Here is a 15,479-nt window from a genome sequence, read left to right as displayed (position 1 = left end):
AATACTGGACCAAAACCCATGGAAGAAACAAATACCGTTTTTAAAGTCTGAATTAAGAACCTCTGACACAGAGAATCACACAGAATGTTGATCAGCCAGCCCATGTACCTTCCTATGGTTGCCTTCTCAGCTCCCTTCCCAGCCTAAGTCACCACCATCTCTTGTCTGTACAGATCTATAATAGCAAGTATCATGTCTGTCCCTATCTCCTTAATCCCTAGATGGAACCTAGGGATGGGACAGCAATGGAACCTAATAGTCTTCAGATAGTATTTGTCAAACACCCAGGACGCTAAATACCAGAAACAAACAAAATGTCTATTTACATCTTATGTATTTAAACTGGTGAAAAATAAAGAGAAACTTTTAAAGGCTGACAGAGAAAAAGACACGTGAGGTAGAAAGGAAATAGAGCTTAGGGCATAGGTATAGGTCTCTAATGGTAGAGAGTCTAGTATTTGTCCTTCTTTCCCTGGATGTCCATGAAACATCATGATGTAACAAGAATCATAAAATAGCCCAATTTGGGGCTGGGGTTTTGGCTCAGTGGTAGAGCACTTGCCTAGCATGTGTGAGGCCCTGGGTTTGATTCTCAGCACCACATATAAATAAATGAATAAAATAAAGGTCCATCAACATCTAAACAAAAAATTTTTTTAAATAGCCCAATTTTCTTTTTATCTGAATACTTTTGATTTCCATGACCACTAAACAGTCTATACTCTGCCTGTTCTCAAAGGAGAATTACAAAAGACTTCTCATCAGAAATTATGCAAGTCAGAGGATGATGGAGTGACATCCTTTACTGCTGGTCAAGCTAGATAGAATTCTATACCCAGATATAACATACTTCAAAAACAAAGGAAAAATACTTCCAAACAAACAAAAATGGGGAAAAAAAATACTTGTCAGAAGACCTGCACTCCAAGAAATGGCAGAGGAAATTCCTTAGACAGAAGGAATATGGGGGCGCCTCCACGCCGCGTTGGAAGGGGTTCGGGGATTCCAGAGCGCAGCCGCGGCGGTAAAGCGAGTGGAGCGTGCGAGGGCAAGGTTGGGTAGTTGGAAGCTGGCGCGGACAAGGAGTGTCCTTTCAAGGATGCAGACGTGCGAGCCCTTCCGCCGCTTACCAGGGCGCGCTGGCCAGAGAATTATTGGGATCACCAAAGAGAGTGACTGCACCTGAAAGCCTGGGGCCGCCACACCAAATCAGAGAAAAAAAATCCCTCTTCCTCCAGCATGGCAGATTTGGATGTTTCGAACTTGGCACTACCGATGTCTGGGGCCACATAATCCTTTGTTGTGGGGAGATCCCTGTGCCTTGTAGAATGTTTAGCAGAGTCCAGTGACTGCCTGCCCCCACCAGTGACAACCGGAAATGGTTCTGGAATTGGGAAATATCCTCTGACAGGCAACACTGCCCCTCATTGAGAAACATTGGTGCAGGATTTCATTCACACCCATTCTCCTGGTAAGAAAGTGCTCATTGTCTATGCACACCAAGAACCCAAGTCTTTCAATGGCTCCTTGAAGAAAGTGGCAGTGGATGAATTGAGCCAGCAGGGATGCACCGTCACCATGTCTGATTTGTATGCCATGAACTTTGAGCCAAGGGCCACAAGGAAAGATATCACTGGTGACCTTTCTAATCCTGAGGTCTTCAGTTATGGGGTGGAAGCCTATGAAGCCTACAAGAAAAACTGTCTAACCAGTGACATCGCTGAGGAGCAGAAAAAGCTGCAGGAAGCTGATCTCGTGATATTCCAGTTTCCGCTGTACTGCTTCAGCGAGCCGGCTATCCTGAAGGGCTGGATGGACAGGGTGCTGTGCCAAGGGTTCGCCTTCGACATCACAAGGTTCTATGATTCTGGTTTTTTCAAGGATAAACTAGCCCTCCTTTCCTTAACCACAGGAGGCACAGCCGAGATGTACTCAAAAGCAGGGGTCAGTGGAGATGTTCGGTACTTTCTGTGGCCACTCCAGCATGGCACTTTGCACTTCTGTGGATTTAAAATTCTTGCCCCTCAGATCAGTTTTGCTCCTGAGTTTTCATCAGAAGAAGAAAGAAAAGCAATGGTGGCATCTTGGGCCCAACAATTAAAGAGCATCTGGGAGGAAGAGCCCATCCGCTGCACAGCCCCTTGGTATTTTGGGGAATAACACTGTGTGTCCCATGTATATCATGTGCGAGATGCAGCTAAGAATACATGCAAGGAGATGGTACTGTCAAAAATAAAATTAGGGGCTGGGGATGTGGCTCAAGCGGTAGCGCGCTTGCCTGGCACGCGGGTCGCTGGGTTCGATCCTCAGCACAACATAAAAATAAAATAAAGATGTTGTGTCCGCCAAGAACTAAAAAATAAATATTGAAAAATTAAAAAAAAAAGAAGGAATATGATATCAACAGATGCTTTGATTTACCCAAAGAACAGGCAATGGAATTGGCGTAAATAGATGTAAGTATAAAACTCATTTTCTCCTTCTTTGTAATTGCTTTTAAACATCACTAACTGAAACAAAAATAGTTGTAATGCACAGTGTGTTCAAAGAATAAGTAGAAGTAAATTATGATGGTAACAGCATAAAGGACAGGAGGAAGGACCTGGGCCTGCTGTTGTGTGCCTTGTTTTTATACTAATAAAAACTACCTCTTATATTTGTTAAATGCAAAATTTTAAAATATTATAGCTTTATGCTTTCTAAATAAAGGGCTTTTTACATATATTTCCATATATTTCCCCATTTGGTTCTACAGCAATCCTGTAGGATGACCTTATTCCTAATTCACTAATAAAGAAATAGAAGCCAAAAGGTCTTAAAGGACTTTCCTAAAAACGTGGTCAGTTATTAACAGAGTTGAAACTAGAAACGGGTGGGTTTTCTTTAATTTTAGCTATGAGTTAATGTCACCAGTAAACGCTGCAAATTAAATCGACTTCCTTTCATTATTCATACATGAAGCTATTCAAAGCCCTACTAAAACCACTTAATAGCTTATTATCTATGTCTAAACAGATACTTTCAACTATTTTGAAATCAGTTGCTTAAAGACTTCAGCTAGCCAGTATTATTCAGAAAGCCCATCTGCTGGTATCAGGTTGCTAAGGATTTGGTCAGTTTAACAGCAAGTTCTTGCCCACAAGGGATGTGTGGGGAGAGAACAAACAAAGAGCCTCAACTCTGTAATAAAGGCAAGAACTTCATGCTGCTTTCCCTTTGAATCTGAGTGGGACTCTGGCCTGCGTAAAGAGGAACAGAGGGAGTCTGAGGCCTGGGGCTGGGTGGGGCAGGCAAACTCCTGAGGAGGACAATAACAGTGGGACAGTGACAGGCTGGGATAGTGACAGATGGAGGTGAAGAGCAGAACCAATGGATGCTCTTGATCAGTTGGTTATAAAATGTGAATGTGCAGGTGGTGGGGTGGTGGTGGTAGTGGTGGTGATGATACTTTTCTTTCCAGTAGAAAGATAATACAGAAACAAAATAGGGGCCAAACATTCACAATTAGCCAGAAGATAATTAGGAAGCATGCACTTCCATAGAATTTCAATTTACTACAGCTCTCTCTGAGCAATCCATATAAGCCAAAGTGAAAGACGTGGTGCTGATGCTTTTGCAGACAGATCCCAAGTGCTCTCTAGCAGTCAGCTCTTCCTCTTTGGCATCTCCTCAAGCAGTTACCGTTCCACGACAGCAAATGACTTCTGCTAACCTGCTCACAGACACGGTGACAGCAAACTCCTCTGTATCAGAACTCCTCATTTCCCTGCTCATCTCTGCTCAGATCCCAACCCAGCAGCTGACTTATGAATCCTATTGTCTTTGATAACCCCACACAATAAAGTCCCCCTTGACTTCTAAAAATAAGACAGCATACTCCCATGACCATCTCCTTTCACGTAAGAGGCTGCCCTCTTTCTTCTTTACTCCCCTTGCATTATAACCTGCATCAGCCCCAGAATCCAGTGAGGACTGCTGTTAACTTTTCCAGTGACATCCTAATTATCAGTTCAACAAAACTCTCTTAGCTCTTATCCATCCCGACCTCTCCAAAGCATCTGTGTCGAACACCATCGAATTCTGTGGCCTCTCTTCTCTTGGGTTCTGGGACAACATTTGTTCCTGGATTTCCATAGATTTCTCTGGTTGCTCATTCTTCTGGCTGCTATTTCAAGTTCCTTCTTTGAGCCTCTCTTATTCTGCATGGTTCTGGGGATTCCACTCACAGCCATGATTTCAACTACCACCTATTTATTCTCAGGTGCAGCCATGAATCACATGAAGACATTTCAGTCAACAACAGACTACAAGAACTACAGTGTTCTTGTGAGATGCTATTGCCAACGAAGAACAGACATCTTAGTTTGTCTAAGAATATTCTATGATATTCATACGAGGACATCTCATAATGACAAATTTCTCAGTATGCGTTCCTGTTGTTTAATGATCCATGACCATACATATATCTTTAGCCTGGCCTGCTATTTCCCTTTACTTATCAAGGTAGACCCTTCAAATCCAGTCTCTTCCTTCTCCAGCTCAACTGTCTTCTCTCCCTGGTCCCTGTCTTGGTGAAGAGCACTATCACTCAGGTACCCACACTAGAAACCCAAGAGCCTGCTAGCTGCTTGCCACTCCACGGCATCTACTTAATGGGTCATCAGGTCCTGCTACTTTCTATTTTTTATTTATTTTTTTCCTTTTAATCGCACCCTCATTTCCACTTTTATGGTTACTGTTTTCTTTAAAGTAACACCATTTCTCACCTGTTCTACTGTTCCTAGACCTTTGAAGCCAAAGGTCTCCTCATTACCACAATAACTGAAATATGAAATGAAAAGACCTGTGATTTCTACAGGCCTGTTGCCTACATTTATATTCAGAGAGTACACTAAATTTTAGTGAGGGTTTAGTGAATGTAAAGATGCATCAAAAAGTTAGGGGTGTAGCTCAGTGACAGAGCATACAGGAGAGCGTGGGTTCAATCCTCAGCACCATTAAAAAACAAAACAAAACCAAAAAAACCTTTTTCTTGTTCTAGTTCAGCAGTTCCCTGATCTCAATCTATAGACCCCCGGTTAATCCATCCAACTCTAATGGTTTCTAATTCACGATCTACCTTGAAGCTGCAGTAATCTTTTTTAAAAAGAAATCTAAACTTCCATGAGAAAACTTGAGATTTCAGTTATCATTTCTTTCAACACTCTTCTTTCCTCCTCATATCTGAGCTCCTCAAATGAGCCACATTCCCTTCTTCATGTTGTCCCTTTTTTGCTTGTAATAATAATAATAATAATAATAATAATAATAAACCTCATTCTCCTTCTGCATGCAGCAACTGCCAGCCATCCTTTCTGATTCATTCTCAGCACCTACACCAGTGACGTTCCTTGAGCCTCAAGCTGAGGTGTGTGGCCTGCTTGCTCCAGTTCCCCATGGGCCATGCACAAGCAAGCAGGTACTTTCTGTACCACTATGAACAATAGCCTCACTGCTGGAAGCCCCTTTGAGGAATGTGGTATTATTGCTGAATCCTCAGCAGCTGGAACAAGGTCTGACTTAGATGTCAGTTAAAACAATCACCAATTTGGGAACTGACATAAGATGGGCTCCACAGAAAGAATATATTAAATTTTAGAATTAAACTGTTTTACATGTAAGTAGATGTGGGTCAAGATGGGATGAATACATATGGACTAGCCCTAGCCCACATGCATTGCTTCTTGGGCTTCACATGTTGAAGAAACTTCCTAAACAATTTGGACAGAAGAAGAGCTCTACCTAGTACCACTGCCTTCTAGGTTTGAAGCCCTAGCTTTGTTTCTTGCTGTGTGGTGACTCTCCCTGAGGCTTTGTTTGTAGCAAATACGTGGGCAGATACCAGGTTGCTCTAAAACAAAGATGAAATGTTTTGAAACTGGCTTGCATCAAAGATTATATCTCCCTTCTTTAGCTACACTGAAAATATTTAGCACCCTTTACCCCCAGCATATATCTTTAAATAGGTTTAAAGGCAGCTAATCAGAGAGCATGCTTACTCATTTCTCCTCCACGGCTGACTCTGCATGCTGTGTACTAAGATAAATAGAGCATCCAGTGAGCATCCCCTACCAGCAATGGACAGTAGCCACACCAGCTCATGGCTCTAACACCTGATGGGTCTGACCTGGAATATTGTGTCCCTGGCTCCACACAGGGCTGTTAGCCCAACCTCACTGTCGCTGGGGTCAGGTGACAATGTAGGTGAACTGTGGGTACCTGGGGCCAGGTGGCAGTGCAGGTGAACATGTAGGCACCAAGAGAGTTGGGGACATGAAAGACCCTTTTTGTCTTTTATCAAGACTGAACAAAAGATGTCTCCTTTTTTTTTTTTCTTTCATGACTGAGCCAATTCCTATAAAATTTTATTGACTTTATGGTTTGCCTCCAAACAGAGCCTAGGAAATAGATGATCACAGATATACAATTCTTCCTTCCCTCCTCATATTCAAGGAGCTGAATGAGACTATGAGCAGCACACTATAGGAAACATCTAACTTTAAAGGATTTCCAGGGAAGAAACACTTAAGAAAGGCTGTCTCTTGTTGTTTGATCTTAACTCTGTAGGCTGGGGTATGAAATCTCAGAGGTTGCAGGACACTTGGGCTCCTGCAGTACTATATGGCTCTGAGATCTGAGGCAAGTTGTTTCTTCTGGGCCTCGGTTTCCTTTGATGTAAAAAGGAGATAGGAACTGATGGGGCTTCCAAGGGCATGCAATGGAAGGTCTACAAGCTCTTTCCAATATTTTGGAAAATCTAAAGGACTAGGATTTGTTCACCTTTCTCAGAGATCACTAAACCACAGTCTGCTCCTGCTTTCTCCCGTCTAGATTTATGTCAGCTCAGCATGATGACAACTTCAAACTGGTCATCCTCCTATGGTGAGCCCTACAACCTTGTTGAGTGCAGAATGGATGAATAAAGCTATGATAAATGCTCCTTAGTGGAGGCTGTGTTTCATGCTTGAGGATGGGGATATTAAGAAACATGAGGGGCCTGGGAAAGGTTGGGCACTAAATTTAAGGAGGCCACAAGTAGCCATTCCTCTCCTTTCTCCTGGATTAGGGCTATCATGGGAGCCCAATCTGTGCTTCTTCCCCACCCATCCTTAACAGGACAGTGGAAACATGGTGGTCAGGAGCAGGGAGACCCAAGTGGGATGGGTACCTGTTCCAAGCGGCACTTGAGCATGGCCCACTCCATGTCCCAGGCGGCCTTGTCGCTGGCATACTGCTGCTGCAGCCGCAGCCGGGCATGCTCATCTTCCCGCAGCTCCGAACGAAAGTCCTCTAGCAAGGCCTTGAGGGCGCTGAACAGCTGCTGGTTTTCCACCACCTGTGGGAACAGCACGTCAAGCTCAGTTGCCTGAGTGAAGAGCATCCATTATGTTAGAAAAAGAGAGACTCTCGCAGCCAATGGGCCCTGGGGCTGCTTCCCAGGTGCTGCTGGCAGAGAGTGCAGGGTGGGTGGGTGGTCTACACTTAGGTGAGAGCAAAGGATCTCACTGCTGGCCATTGGTCTCCTGGGGACTGCTGGATCAGAAGAGGCTGAGGGAAGGCTTCGCCTGTACCATGCTGCATTCAGGGGCTGAAACTTAGGCCAATGCTGTGGGCACCTGAAGCAGAGAGGTACCCAGGGCCCCAAGGGGCAGAAATGAGGAAACGGCAGAAAATCACAGGTGGCTCTAAAGCCAGGGTTGCCAGGACACCCTATGAGTCTTCAGACATCTAGAACTGAGTTGTGCCTGCTGCTCTGCCATGGGATTGCGGACATAAGAAGATCCTTCCATACAAGATCCATACTCTCCTCCATACATGCTTTCACTCTAGTGACGGCTGTCAGACTAGAAGTGAATTCATGAAGGCCTAGTTACTCCTATATTTATAGGGTGGCCATACTTGGACTGTGGTCACAAAACTGTTTTATCAGCGACAAGCATGGCATGAGGTTGGGAGGGTACTTTGGATGGATCACAATTAGAACCAACAGTAAAATGCTTACCCTGCTTTCTGCAGGCTTTGTTGTGGTCCCCTGAGACTGAATTACTAGCCTTCCCCTTTCTGCCTTAGTACTCTGCACTGGTCTCACCAATCTCATGAATGACAACCACCTCTACTTGCTCATCTTGTTCCTGTCCCACCACCATTACCACTTCTGTATGTATCTGAGGGAAAGGCAGCCCTGACCCACCCCCACATCTCCAGTGTTCTGCACAATCCTTGGCTCAGGTTAAGCATGCAGACATGTCTGGTCAATGGAGAATGGGTTTTTATTATCGACCTGTTTATCTCACATAAAAGACATATTTCCTAAGACCTGTCCAGCCCTTTGAAGGTAAATTTCAAAACCATGATTTCTATCTTAATTTGTGCCAGCATAGGCATTATATTAGAAAGGTTTATCCAAATGAATTAAATACACTGAGTCAATTATGATTCCCTGTTAATATAGACCATGTGGGCCTCTTGTCTCAAGCAGAAAGCACCAGAGTGTGTCCTGGGCTCCCAGGACATTCTTGTTTGGCTCACTTATGAAGCAGGAGGAATAAAAGCTCTCTAAGTCCGGTTGCATGCAGACAAGCTCAATTTCAACAAGACAGAGCACACATTCTCAGGCAGAACCCCATCCTCAGTGAACCTCACTGCCCCATTTAGCAAGGGCACGGGGTCCAGCTCAGATCCTGCATGCTCACAAGTCTTCTTAGTCCTTCTAAAACAATCTAGCTGATCCCCTCAACACACACACAAAAAAGGCTATACAAATATGAGAAGAATTTATGATACCTGGGATATGTTTAGATTTAAATACAGGTAGACTAGAAAATTACTTAATATAAGCAAATTAACTGAAAACTCTGTAGTTGTCCTTGTAATTTAAAGTTATAATATCAGATAGAGGGCTAGGGATGTGGCTCAAGCGGTAGCGCGCTCGCCTGGCATGCGTGTGGCCCGGGTTCGATCCTCAGCAACACATACAAACAAAGATGTGGTGTCTGCCAATAACTAAAAAATAAATAGTAAAAAAAAAATTCTCTTCTCTTCTTCTTCTCTCTCTCTCTCCTCTCTTTCTTTAAAAAATAATATCAGATAGAGTAGACCTGTGATGGAGAAGAAAAGCCTATTTGTTAGTATTCATTGCTCTTGAGTTTTTCTCATCTTGAACAAAAATTTTTACTCAGAAAAAAAGGCAGTAAGAGCACAAATAAGTTATCATTTGAAAATTTCATCAGACAGAGAACCTTCTAAGGATCCTACAATCCTTCCAACCATTTGAGTATAAATAAGTTACCACTACACTCAAGAAGATAGAGGCTCATGAACTGTGTGAAACCTAAATGCAGAACAGTTTTTCAGAATTCCACACCAAGAATATCGAAAAACATAAAAGTATAAAAAAACCCAAAATTATATAAATGCAATTGATAGAGGTGTTTTGACACTCTTCTTAGAAATGTACATCTTCTCAGAGAATTTGATAAAAAAACTTGCATTTTATGATATTTTCTTAATATTTCCATCATAAAAATCAATACTTTTTGCATCAAAAGAATTTAAAACATAAAATAATGAAAATAAATTTGATCCAGTCTTTGGGGCTGTCATCTAATTTTCACCAAAGAGAAAGTAGAGAACCACACATAATACATTCTTACACATAATCAATAACTTTCTATGAATCCCAATCCATATATGGTTCAATATGTGCTATTCTTAGTCCCTATATCACGTGACTGCTAATAACATTAGAATCAGAACTTTATAGTCCTTTGGCAAATTAAAATTTTAGTTTCTCTGGATGCAAAGCAAGTACTTTTTGGTATTAATAGATATCAGATTCAATAAAATTTACGCACATTTAGGTCATAAATTTTATTGAATACATTTTTGGTATTAGTAGATATCAGATTCAATAAAATTTATGCACATTTAGGTCAGAGTATCCTAAGATCCCAAGACAATATTAATCTACATAGAATGAGCTCCAAAATTGCTTTGAGGAAAGATGCCAAATAGAATAAGAGCCCAGAGCATCCACGCTACTGGTATTTGTTATCATAATCACCCAGGAGCAGTGTGTGACATGCAGGAATTCAGGGCAACTTCTACTGTGAATGCACAACAGTCAGAATCGATGTTTGGGTTAATAGTTCTAGAGACCATAATGAGCCATGGGTGAGCACAATTCTTCTAAAAAATTTATATATACATTATATATATATATATATATATATATATATATATATATATATATAAACAGTAACCAGGATCACTAATATTATTTCCTATGTGCCAGAAATTTTGCTCAGTTATTTACCTATAGGACCTTATTTACAATTCACCTCAATACGGGGTGCAAACTGTCATGCTCCCTGTTTTGCAAAAGAAAAACTATTTCTAGTGACTCAGGGATTACCAAGGTCTCTGTTAAGGAGATAAGAGCCTGGACCACAATTTAGGCCCGTCTCCACTAAGGCCAGACAAACCAACCCTGGAATATTCAAATTCTGACATTATACCTTGCCAAGGTTTTTCTTTTAACTTTGCCTTAGAAAAGCCATCTAATCTCTATGAAACTAATTTCATTTCCTATATCAAGGGAAATAATAGTAAGCTATCTTAAAAAAATGTTGAAAGGTCACTTTATTCATTTTTTCCCCTAGTGGTGCCCCTTGCTGGGCCAGGCAATGGGTAAAATGATGACCAAAATCAAGTCAGGAATCAAATTAAGACTCAGGCCCACTTAGATTTTTTTTAATACTGAAAATCATCTTGGATATGGAGCTTTCAGAACCTTCTGTGCCAGAGGCCCAGCTGTGCAACCTTTTGGCTTGTACATTTGTGAAGTACAGGTAAGGTTCAACTCAAAAACACAACTTTCCAATCTCTTCACAGATCAGCTGATTGGTTTTCTAGCAAAGGCTTCACCATTTCCTTCTCTAAAGGCATTTCTGCCCTTGGTGGCTCATCTCTCTTGGGTAAGGCTTAAAATAATCCTAAAATTGAGATCAGGAGCTTTGCTGCACTATAATGTGTCACACTTTATAACAAGTTCAAAACTGGCTTTCAAACAATCAGACTGCTATTCAAGTCTACAGTAAAAATTATTCATAGAAAGTAAAAGGGGAGTATTAGATAAGGAAATATGCCCATATATTTGTGATACAATGCCAGCTATTTTTCAGACTCATAGATTTCTAAGATGTGCATCAGATGTAATCATACCACCATTAGCTCTACTTGGCTTGCCTCAGATCCATTAACTTTGGAGGCAGGTTTAATCTAAAGTTAAAATAGACATATTGACCTGCTGCTATGGTTGACCCACAAAAAGCCAGTCATAAAATAGAGTTAATGGCCTCAGCCTCCTACTTATGTTATCCCACACAGGCAGGGGAATTCTGTAGTGCTACAGTAGCTGCCCTGATCCCCAACCATGCATGCATAGTTCTGCTTGATACACAAAAGAGGGGGATTTTATGCAGCATTCAGTAAAGACAACTCCTCATGAGCAGAAAGCTGAGAAAAGACCTTTACCCAAGACTTTCACCTTGAGATTAGCCAGAAACATTCACACATCCAGCAACATTTTTATAAACAAGCAATTTGTCCTTCTTACCTTCACTGTTATATTCAGACTAATTTTAAGATTCTTTTCTAAAACCAATATTCCCCCTACAGATAAAAGAGAATGGGCCATTTAAGACTGACCCTGAAAATATAATCTGTGATGGAAGTTTTCAGGAATGATAGTTTCATTTATGTACAAAAGTCCTTTACCCTCTGGGCAAGAATGTGCCCAGGGTACCATTCAGGAGGGCTCTGTGCCTGTGTTCTTCATAATTTTCACCAAGAACAAATATGGTATGTGAAAGAATTAGTGTAGTACATGTTAAATACTTTATAAACATTGAGTCATCAGCTCACAGGCCTAAGAAATCAGGGAAGGTCTGATGAAAATCAGATGGCCCTTTGGGAAGAAATCAATTCTTAGCAAGACTTAAAGCTTTACCACTTTGGAAAGTATATTGTAAACAGCCAGCTGTGGTTAACTCTGGAAGGCAGGATGAAGGGCAAAGAGAATACCCTCAGGTACATATGAATTTTTATCTATGCTTGTGCAATTTGCAGAGTCATAGAAATATTAATAAATTCATAGCAAAATCAAGTATTGTATTATGTACATCTATAATGCACCAATAAAAAATATGGAAGAAGAAAAAAAAACTTTAAATCATGTGTTTCACAATTATGAGCTCTGGTCTGGTTCCCTGGCATGTCTCCTAGGTGAGGCTGTAAAGCTGAGGAGTCCAAAGAAGTAACAATGGTATACCATGCAAAATGGAAATGCAAATGCTATCTGGACTCAAGAGGAGAGCTTTCTTATTAAAAAAAAAAAATCAGGGAAGTTCACAGTTCTGACATACAGGCCTCATTTGACAGAAGAGATCTTTAAGGAAGTTGTTTTTTAAATCTTCTGTAACATAGAAAGAGGGGAGGAAGACAGCCAGAAAGTCACACTGCTTGTACTGGAGCTGGGCAAGGTCCAGGACCAGGAAACCAAAGGTTCTGTGGCCTGAGGACAGGGCTGACTTTCAGGGCAGCCCCTCCAGGTACCAACACTGCAGCCGAGCCCTAGGTTAGGGACAAGATTCTACTCAGGCATTCAGATTCTACTCAGCCCTGAGATTGGACTGGATGAGATGCTTCAGTGACCAGTAGCAGATGACAGATATGAAACATCATTCCTTTAGCCCAGGCTATGAATTTTATGTTAGGTTCTTCATTTTACACTTATTTGTTTTAATTAAGAATAGTATGTCACATTCTTTTTAAAATTTTTTTTTTGTTGTCAATGAACCTTTATTTTATTTATTTATTTATTTATATGTAGTGCTGCGAATTGAACCCAGTGCCTCAAACATGTTAGGAAAGTGTTCTACCACTGAGCCACAACCTCAGCTCATTATGTATGTCACATTCTTGAATGAAAAAGTAAATTATCTTCTAATTAACTTAATGCCAGGAAGACTAGTTGTCAGAACCATAGGGTCACAATTGCAGCACCATGAATCACCTGAGTTAAAAACCCTAACCTTCAGGAATTACTAAGAAGTAAAAAATGCATAAACAGCCTTAGGAATGTTGACCTTATATGCCCAACAAAAAAGCAGCAAGTGTGTTGGAGTACAGTGAGAACCATCCACATGGCTCTTGTGCATTCTTGGCTTCTGTTCTTTCAGGTAGAGAGGCAAACTCAAAGTGCTTATCGTGCTCAAGAATAACCAGGTCGCCGCCACAAGATCATGTAACTGAAGATTGGGAAGCAGGGAATAGAGCCAAATGTTTGCCAACCTGATGATCTTCCCTGAATTGTTCCCAAGGTACACTGGTACATGTAATTTTATTTTTTATCTCTCTGGACATGATAAATGTTGCCATCTACTATATTCAACAATGAGAATGTGTGATATGACACAAATCAAAAACCAAGGCCTGAGAAATTTTGTTACTTGCTCATTTATCCTTGAGAAAGTGATTTGGCCCTGTTTCCCAAGCTGTTTAATGCTTTATGAGGTTCTCATGCTTCTGAAGAGGCCCCAGCTCTGCACAGCAGGTCTGTAAGACACGTGGACTGGCTCTTGCATCCAGGCTTCCTGGCTAATACCCACGCCACTAACAGAGAGGCAAATCTTCTAATCAAGAATGTTCACTCTCAGTAAACCAGCTGTCGCTTACAGTAGAGCTCATTAATCTTCTGTCCTTGGACATATGGCATTGTGCACACAGAGCTTTGCTTTCACTACTGTGGACAGATGAATCAGTGAAAAACAAACCTGATTTTGACTATCTGGATGCTACACAGTTAGCCCATCTGGGTGCTTCTACTGCATGCTATATGTAATGGAAACTCATATGTCTGCCTCACTTTTAAGGGCAATCACGAAAAATTAATATTGGAAAGAACAGGAGGCAAAGGGAAACAACATTAAAATATACTGAATGGGCGGTTCTAACTGAGTGACTTTACATTATTTTCCACCCCAAGGGTAACATTTTCCATGACTGTTGTTTACAAAACCAGATGTGTTACATTTTTTTCCTTTCCCAAAGTATTTGGATGCATGTGTGGGAAACACCCACCAAGTGGTCTTAGATGCAGCAGGTTATGTATAACTGGCCATCAAGGAATACCATCTGAGTTAATCACAGATATTTTTTACGGACTGATTGACATCTTTTAAAAATAACAAAATTACTAGATTTGAAAGCATTATTTGCAAAGTAAGATTTTAGTTTCTAACTAGATCATTGCTGGAAAACTTCTTCCATGATCTAAAACCTCCCCACAGACACCCTCATAATGATGCACCTCCTGAGATGATGGGTAAAGGTTCCCTTGAAAGTCTGTTCCATTTCTTGAGTCACATTATTCGGGGAGAATGAAAGGTGAATACGTGTACAAGGGAAATAGCTGTTTTGGTATGAAATATGATTTATATATGGAGAGAGAGCAGTTGGGGAGAAAACCCCAAATTCCCCCTATATCTGGACTCAGAACATCACAGCTTTCCTCATCTGGATCTGGGCCAAAGTCCTGATGACAACCTCCTCCCACTTGACCCACAGTGGCTCTGGGCGGAGGAGGCTTGAGTGAGAGGAACAGCAGCTACAGAACCCAGCATAGAGGGAGTGCTCAGAAATGCCTGAGGCTGAGGCCGCACCCAATGCCCAGGGTCCAGTCCAGTAGGCTGTGTCCTCACCCCAGGACACAGACACCCTGGGGGGCTCGGGGGTGGCACAGGAGCTCTGGCTTGGCTGTCCAAGCCCTCTAAGAAGAAAAGTTGGGTCAGAGGGACTCAAAGTCCAAGAGTGAGAGAGCTTTACTACAGGGTCTCTCAATTCCTCTCAAGACCTCAATCTTCCAAATCTACTATAGCTGCCATTTGGTAGAAAAATGAAAAAAAAAAAAACATTATATGTTATCAGTAGTATCTTTTGGTTTATAAAACAGGGTCTATTTCTGTGGGGCTCAGAAACACTTTATAATTACTGAATAATACTGTGATACCACCTCTTTTGGTATATGCTTTCATTTTTTTCAAGAGTTCATCAAATATTTTTATTTGGAGCATTATGTTTCGAGTGGCCAAAGAGAACTTGAAAGACTTTATATAAGTTGAGAATTTAAATTAAAAAACATTTTTCTTTTTTTCCTTACAAATTATGTTGTCAATTCAGTGATGTTGGCAATTGCTGTTTAGCTAATGACAGTAAAAAAAGCCCTGGAAGTTCTTTCTCTGGCTGTGATAGAAGCATTGTATTCAGTGTTCTCAATTCCTTGCAAGAATGGTCAATTTTAAAAGTCCAAGATGATTCTATAAATTTTTTCCTCCTATGATATATTTGCTGGATTCTATTGATCTGATCTGACTACTACC

At 41.2% G+C, this 15,479-nt stretch overlaps 2 protein-coding genes across 2 annotated transcripts in view; one reads left to right on the top strand and one right to left on the bottom strand.

The window, feature by feature from the left end:
* Positions 1-15,479, bottom strand: part of Mtcl1 (microtubule crosslinking factor 1) — a 127,149-nt gene that overhangs the window by 18,521 nt on the left and 93,149 nt on the right. Inside the window, exon 10 of the mRNA XM_026412208.2 lies at positions 7,208-7,375. Coding sequence (XP_026267993.2) covers positions 7,208-7,375 — 168 coding nt within the window. The remainder of the gene's footprint in view (positions 1-7,207; positions 7,376-15,479) is intronic.
* On the top strand, positions 1,035-2,236 carry LOC113199304 (N-ribosyldihydronicotinamide:quinone dehydrogenase 2). Its single transcript, XM_077792329.1, has one exon. The coding sequence runs from the start codon at positions 1,579-1,581 to the stop codon at positions 2,158-2,160; it is 582 nt and encodes a 193-aa protein (XP_077648455.1). The 5' UTR covers positions 1,035-1,578; the 3' UTR covers positions 2,161-2,236.

Source organism: Urocitellus parryii, chromosome 13 (assembly GCF_045843805.1).
Source record: "Urocitellus parryii isolate mUroPar1 chromosome 13, mUroPar1.hap1, whole genome shotgun sequence".
In the NCBI taxonomy this organism is placed as follows: domain Eukaryota; kingdom Metazoa; phylum Chordata; class Mammalia; order Rodentia; family Sciuridae; genus Urocitellus; species Urocitellus parryii.
Note: the sequence above shows the minus strand (reverse complement) of the source record. Positions and strands in the feature narration are given on the sequence as shown.

Excerpts from the sequence above, each read along its gene's own strand:
- LOC113199304 (XM_077792329.1), top strand. The coding sequence starts at position 1,579 with ATGTCTGATTTGTATGCCATGAACTTTGAGCCAAGGGCCACAAGGAAA.